Source organism: Hipposideros armiger, unplaced genomic scaffold, assembly GCF_001890085.2.
Source record: "Hipposideros armiger isolate ML-2016 unplaced genomic scaffold, ASM189008v1 scaffold_47, whole genome shotgun sequence".
Lineage (NCBI taxonomy): Eukaryota > Metazoa > Chordata > Mammalia > Chiroptera > Hipposideridae > Hipposideros > Hipposideros armiger.
The window spans coordinates 4114279-4121667 of record NW_017731397.1 but is presented as its reverse complement, the minus strand read 5'-3'; the positions used below and the strand labels follow the sequence as shown (position 1 = coordinate 4121667).

Genomic DNA, 7389 nt, shown 5'->3' with positions numbered 1-7389 from the left:
TTTGTTATAACCTTTTTGGACTTTATGATAAAATAACCAAACCAAACCCTATGTACATATGTTTAAGTAAAACAAAAAATGTCAAAAGCTTTCCCAGAGTGAGGCCCAGGGAATTTCTCAAAGACTCCTAGAGGACTGTGAATACAGCCAAGTGTACTTGGGAACCAATGATAAACCTCAACCAGAGAGGAAGCCAAGTGACAGACGGCTGGAGGCAGAGCCTGGACCAGGTATCAGCTCTGCAGAGTTTAGCGGTTTGCAGATTAAAGTTCACTATTTGGCTGGTGAATGAATCCAATTCCTTGAGTCTAAAGGATGTTGCCCTGAGCAACTGAGATCAGTTTAATGAATTTGCCCCGCTAATTAATTAGCGCTTTAGGAAACAGCAAACTTCCTAAATTAGGAACAACATGGAGAGGCCAAAAGGGTCAGTCTAGCTCCTCTATTGATAAGCCTGTTGCCAAATGCTCGACATAATCTATTTCCTTAAAAACCAGCAACTTTAAAAACTATTGGCTATCATATCAAGAGCCTTCAACATATTCTTAGGCTGTAACTTTGGGTGTAGTACCTCACCTCTTTGTGTCTCGGGTTTCTTTGTCTATGAGTAGGGAAAATAAGAGAACCTAGCTCAGTTATGAAATTAATAACTTTAGATATATAAAGCACTTGACACAATGTACAGTGCATGGTAATTGCTCGCAGTTGTAAGTTGTGGTTGGAGTTACTGGTATTAGACATAGCAATTCTAATGCTAGGAACCTATTTCGAGGAAATAAAGAGTTTCAGTCAAAAGCGCATATGAACAGGTGCTGTTTTATCTGGAACAACNCTTTCTGAAACCTGAGATGTTAAAGAGAATTCAGTGCTTTGCAAATCCCCCCAATGCGGGGCAGGGTTAGGAGCTCTTTTTCTTTCTTTCTTTTTAAAAGTTTTTTATTTTTATTTTTTTAAATTTTTATTTATTTATTTATTTATTTTTAAAAAAGTTTTATTGGGGAACAGCCATGGTCATTGGTTACACATTGTTTTCATGCCGCAATGGCATAGTTGACTCTTTAGGGAGGGCACAGCTCACAGAGGCCCATGCGGGAATCGAACCGGCAACCTTGGTGTTATCAGCACCACGCTCTAACCAACTGAGCTAACCGGCCACCCCAGGAGCTCTTTTAATTCTTGCCAGAAAATCTGGTCTTTTTCTTGGATGACCATCTTTTGAAGTTTAAAGTACATCATCGCTGGTGAACTTAAGTGGTTTTTACTTCTTAAGTTTTCGTTTATTTCGGTAGTCCATTTGTTAGACTTTAGAGGATGGAGCCTCTGTGACCTGACCTTATTTACGCTAAGAAACCACACAAAAAATCTTTACGAGAAGCACTCAAGAAAATATTTAAAAATAAGTTTATTATAACTAGCGAATATAAAATCTGACAGATGTTTTCAAACATTTTTGCAAAAAAAGTAAAACCTTCCCCCTCCCCCCAAGATACAGAGAAAGAACTTGAACAGAGTTTTACATGGAACCTAAACATGAAATCCTCATTCATCGGTTGGTCCTAAAAGGCTCCAACACATTACAGTCTAAGCAAAGCCCCATTAAAATGAAGAAATCAACAAACCACTTAACACTTGCTTTCTACTGTCATTATGATGCTCAATCAAAATGCTTAAGGACAAGAGCAGGTAACACAAGACTGCATGTGACAGATGTTCAAAGTGCACGGATCTACGAAACCACAAACATTTGAGATAAGAATACCGGGGGTAGAATTAAACATTGACTTAAAAAATTCATCCAAGGAAATCTATGTACATCGTAGCCTTTGGCATCTGGTCTAATGTGTTTCTTCTTTATAGAGACATCATTTTGTCTACTCTAGCAACCAGATTAAATTGACTTTAACACATGTCTCAACTGACACAGATTGTCCACAGCCAATTTCACATGAGGTAGTTGGGCTGTTTACTGACACTCTAGTGAGACTGTCATGGCACAGGGGACTCATACATCAAACATGCCATGAGACTGGCTCATTAGCCTTCTGGAAAACAACAGAAATTATTTCTAGATCACCTTTCTTGTCGTCACTGATTCCATGTATCCCTTTGAAGAGACACACATAGGAGTCTGTGTGGATGAGATCCGCTTTGCAAGTGGTACCAACCATCCCAGGGTGGTTTCTGTTTATACAGTACAGAGAGGAAATACTGACCCCATTTAAAAATATATATAATAGAAAGGATAGTGCTTAAAACAAGCAGGGTTCTCCCATAGCTTAGCTGAAAACATCTGTTCACTCTGAAAGAGGAGTGATTAAAAAGGGTAAACGAAAGAATTTTGAACACTTTTGCGTTACAGAGTAGTGGTATGTGTTTTCCTTTTAAGGAAAGGTTATATAAAAACAGTGGAGGGGAAAGATCAATGCATGCATCAACTGTACCGTCAATAATCGCTTAATCATGCCCCGGAGTGCTGTAATGCAGCAGTGCAAGGAGGAGTCATGCAAATGGCCCCTGTACACAGAACTATGGACTGGAACCGGGTGGGAATGGGGAACACTTACAGAGATGGGCTAGTGATTGGTATGCTCATACAGTTGTTGAATGTACCCCTAACATCCTTGTAATAGATATGCAGTCTTCAAATGCCATTAGACAGCTAGTGAATATCTTATGTCTTTATTACGAAACCCCTGAGTAAGCAGCTGCAGATTACAAAGGGACATCCAGAGACAGAACATTGCTCTAAATACTCTATATACACTTCACAGGAACACAGGTTTACTGCACATGCGGAAGCCTTCGGGCAGACCGTATCAGACCACAAAGAGCATCTGAAGTCAGGCCCTCTAAGACCAAACACACAGATTAGCTCAGCTAATAGAACAATGGATTAAAATATATTTTACTTACAAATTCTAAATCTAAAAATGTAAAAAAAGGTTGACAGTTCATCTTAAAAAAAATGAAACATGGAGTGGGGTAGCTGAAGAGTCATAAAACCTATGTCTAGGATCAAAAGCAACTGGTTTTAATCAGTGATTCAGAAATGCACTATTGTGTAACCAGCTTCTCATAGGACACGGCAGTTTAGTGGGAAAACGAAACAAAACATAAAAATAATTTTCCTTCAGAAAGTTTCCAAAATGTTTCACATCATCTTACAAGATGGCTCATGACCCTCTGATGCTCTCTACTGCCTTAAATGATACTTCTTCACATACGATTTGCACAATCAGATTACATTTCCTTAATAAGATACCTCTTACTTCAACTCTTTCACTTATTTCAAACCGAATCAAGAAAAGTGTACTTTATTTGTTGGTCCCTACCACATAGTTTTTTAAATTAAAAATACTTTTCTGGAACTATGAAGGCAAAAGCATTAATCCTTTGGATACATACATATACGCAGTTAATAATCAAAAAAGAGAAGACTGCACACTGCCAGCAACACTCACCTAACAATAGGTCCCCTTTCCTAGATGCCACACATCATGGTGGCCACCTGCTTCACAGCTACGAATGGGAGAGGCGTTCTTTAAGCTCTTGCAGTCGGGGAGGGGAACCGAATCCCCACCGACTGGGCACCTTACCCTGGGTTAGGTCTGAGCCAGACGCTCCACATACAGCTAGAAGGTGCTGCTGAGGAACAGGGAAGGACAGCTAAAAGGGGGGATGGGTTTGGTGCTCTGATGGGAGCACCGCTGGCAACCTTTAGTACCCGAGAGGAGAAGAGAGAAGCAGCAAAGCTGAACTATGGAGTTCAGATATCCTTCATTGTGGAATATGACATTTGGGGATGCTTTAGGTTCAGAACAGCAGGCACATAATGATGACAAGGTGCCTCAAGCCACTACCTACACAACCTAATGAACACCGTGTTTCGAAGCCAGTCCCCGGGGCCCGACATGCTGACCATTCTGAGAGCCCCACTTCTAGAACTCCCTGCAGAGCGGATGAGACAATCGTCTCCACTCCACAGGCACAAGTTGGTTTTGCCCCCAAAAGGTATCCCTCCAACTTAACATTTTTCACCAGGATTAGCTATTTCAGTAAAATTTGCTTTCAAAGGAAAAAAAAACCTGCCATCTTTGAAAGGATTTTGTTCAGTTAGACAAATGACCATTGATCCCTCTTGAGTGTGGGTGGAGTGCAGACATTGTGAAACTGTGTGCATGAAAGCCAAATGTAACTTACTAGCGTCTACTGATACCTAGAAGACACACCATCTTTTTTCTTCAGGGTCTCACTACAGGTTCCTCTAGAAAAGGAATCCTAAAAATGTTTGAGCAAAGAAGAGCAGGATGGCTGTTCTGTCAACAATCACTGGAGCATTTTCTCATCTCCTCTCACTGTCAGGGTGAAAGAAAGCTTAGATGTTCTGAAATCTTGGAGGATTATGGAGATAAAGCCTTAATTATCTTTTCTCTTTGTCCCATTCTTGGATAGTCAATGCAAATTAGCACAAATTAGGACTTTAAAATGGAGAAGCTAATACTGTAGATTCGAGAGGAAGCTCTGTCTGTGCCAAGCTTCAGGTCCAGTTGAATTTACCACCTAGTATTAGGTGCACTTTCTCGTTATTTTTTTTGAAGGACTCTCAGAGCTTTAAACATCTTAGGCAAACTTAATATGCTCCAGTGAGGAAAATATGGATCAAAAACATTACCCCTTTCCTATAGGATAGGAAAAGGGTGAGTAGAAAATGTAACTCATCCACGTTATTCAAGCTATTCTCATCTGGGTTCCCAGTGATCCCAGATAATATTAAATCCTTCTTCCTCAGAAACTCAGTCATATACACCAAGGCAGTAGCTATGTATATAATTGTGAAATGGCCACCTGAGCAGCTTTCTTTTTGTGTGTATTCAGAGCTTCGGGGGCAAATCTGAGGTACCTTCTGTGTGCCCACCATGCTCCAGACCATCACATGGGTTCACCTTAGGTGACAGGAGCACCAGCAGTTGGTGAGAATGGTCATGCTTCACGACACTTACAATCTGGTAGCATCTCATCCCAACGGCTCAACGCCTAAAGTGTCTTCATTCAAGGTATGAACAAAGGTTGGCTGTTCTCTCTTTTTCGCTTTTAGGAGGCTACGTCAAGGGCAGGCAGTCTGAATTAGCTCCTACTCCCACCATCGTAGTCACACTAGCTAGACAAGGAGACACACCGCTTACTCCTGGTGGTGGTGGCGGTGGGGACAACACACAACACCTCAGCGGCTGCCAACAGGAAGTGCTAAAATACAAAAGAATCAGCATCATTTTAGCACCCTTTTCCTCCACAGCCTTAAAACATTTGACATTGCTTTACTAAGTTTAAGCCTTTTCCAGAAGTCCTTATGTGAGCAGAGTACCTCTATCATTAATTTGAGCTAAATAAATGCCCATTTGTTGAGAGACAGACAAAAGATAAAATCAATAATACCCTCCCTGCATTAATCTCTCTGCCTGAGGAGAGGGTTCTCTTTGCCCTAGGGGCTGCTCAGGTGGCGTTCACCTGCACCCTTCAAAGAACTCACCTTCTACCCTGGGAAACTACCTCCTGCGGGGCAGTCCCTTCCAGCTCCCATGAGGAAGCAGCGTCTCACGGGGAAGGCACCCGTGGCTTCTCTCCCTCACTCTCGGCAGCTTGGCCCAGAGAGACGTGGGCCACAGAACTAGTGTCGCTCTTCTCAGGAGTGAAAGACTCCTCTCCATACGGTTGTTTTATGAAAGAATTCAATCCCACTACTAACTCTGACACGGTTGGTCCCCAAAGCTTTTGAGATTGATAAGCAGATGCATTTAGCTTGCTCTGCACCACTGCTGATTAAAGCAAGATTGATGAGAGAGCACACCGGGAACCATGGTCCCTGAATGTGACACCAAGGCCTGCCGGCTGGGCGCCAATGCTGGTTCAATTAAGAAAGTTGTTGAGTAAACTCGGTCCATGTCTCACTCTCCCTTTCACTATTTTATTGCAAGCACAGACGACTCCTCTTTGGAAACAAGGACACATCATTTAGTTCACGCAGAACACTGCGAATTCCATAAAGGAGAATTTAATCTCATGGTTCCTCAACCCTGCACGCACCAAGAATCACTTGAAGAGCGGACTCAGAGGCAGAGTCCTAAGTCCCACCCCCTCAATTCTGGTCGCGTAGGTTGGGGTAAGGCCTGAGGGTTTGCTATGCAAGAAGCACTCTATGTACACAGAGGTGGTCCAGATCATACCAGAAATCACCTGGTCTCTCTACTTAGAGGCTGTACGACTGTGAGCAAATCCCTCAGCCTCTCATCCTTGCTTCTGAAACTGGGTGATAATCCCTGAATGTCACGGCTTCACTGTGATGTCCAATTGAGATAATGCCTGGGAAAGCGTGCTGCCAGAGGTGGGCGCTCGATGGGCCACCTCGGAGGGCCTGTCCCCATCACTCCCGCACTGTCCTCCAGGTTGGGGTTAGGGCACCACTCATCTCTTCGGAGTCACAGCATCTCAGTCTGTAAACACGATGGCCCTCCTCATTTTTGTCTTCTACCTCCCACACTGCCATGGTCACACCAGTGTCCCGAGTACCTGGACGACACAGGCTCTTCTCGCCCACAGAGCTACGGAGAAGAGCATTCTGGAAGACCGTCTAAGCGCAGAAAAGTCTACGTTTCAACAGCTTTGACAACGGGGCGTAGCTCCCTCCAACGTTTTAGTCTAATTCTAAGTCGACTGAAACACTCCCTGGCTATGAGTTCTAGTCCTTGGTACAGAATTTGCTCATTTCCAGCTTGGGTTTGGGTGGCCCATTAAAACTCAAGGCTAAAAACAAAACAAAACATAATACCAACAAATTCATTTGTCAAATCTGCTCTTATAATTTGCTGTTCAAGTCTATATAACAGTTATGATTTGGTTTTCAGGAGGCCCTTTGAACTGAAATATATAGCACCTTGATTTTTAAACACACAAAAACACATAAGCATTAAAAAAAAATCATATATAAAAGCACTAGGCTTTGCCTCCCCTCCTCCTTCCCCCCAAGTAAGGGGTGGAGAGGGTTGAAGCTGCTGCTGGAAATTAAGTAGGGCAACAAAACTCTTCAGCAAACGCCATTCCCTGAAGTTAGGAGGCGGCGCTGTCCTGCGGACGTCATACCACCTCGTCAGACTCTAGTCCGTGGACCTCGTATAAAGTGTCCAGAATTGCCAGCTGCTTTTCCATGGCAGGGAGGTAAAGGCTGAGGTCCCGTTGCATCCCAACGCTGAAAGCCGCCTTCAGGTGGTCGCCTTCCTTTATGGTTAATGCGGCCACAAAATCTTCGTAGGAGGGAGCCGCCCTCAAAGCTAACTGCAAAAGAATTGCCCGTGAGAATCTGTATCACCTCTCTCCCTCTCTCTCTCTCTCTCTCTC

At 43.1% G+C, this 7389-nt stretch overlaps 1 protein-coding gene and 1 non-coding gene across 2 annotated transcripts in view; both read right to left on the bottom strand.

Moving 5' to 3' along the window:
• Window positions 1–1080: 1080 nt before the first annotated feature.
• Window positions 1081–1154, bottom strand: TRNAI-GAU (transfer RNA isoleucine (anticodon GAU)). The gene has a single exon. It is a non-coding gene; the product is annotated as a tRNA-Ile (tRNA).
• A 235-nt stretch (window positions 1155–1389) lies between these two features.
• PLEKHA8 (pleckstrin homology domain containing A8) overlaps window positions 1390–7389 on the bottom strand; it is a 54990-nt gene continuing 48990 nt past the window's right edge. The window contains exon 10 of the mRNA XM_019639878.1: window positions 1390–7351. Coding sequence (XP_019495423.1) covers window positions 7129–7351 — 223 coding nt within the window. The 3' untranslated portion in view covers window positions 1390–7128. The remainder of the gene's footprint in view (window positions 7352–7389) is intronic.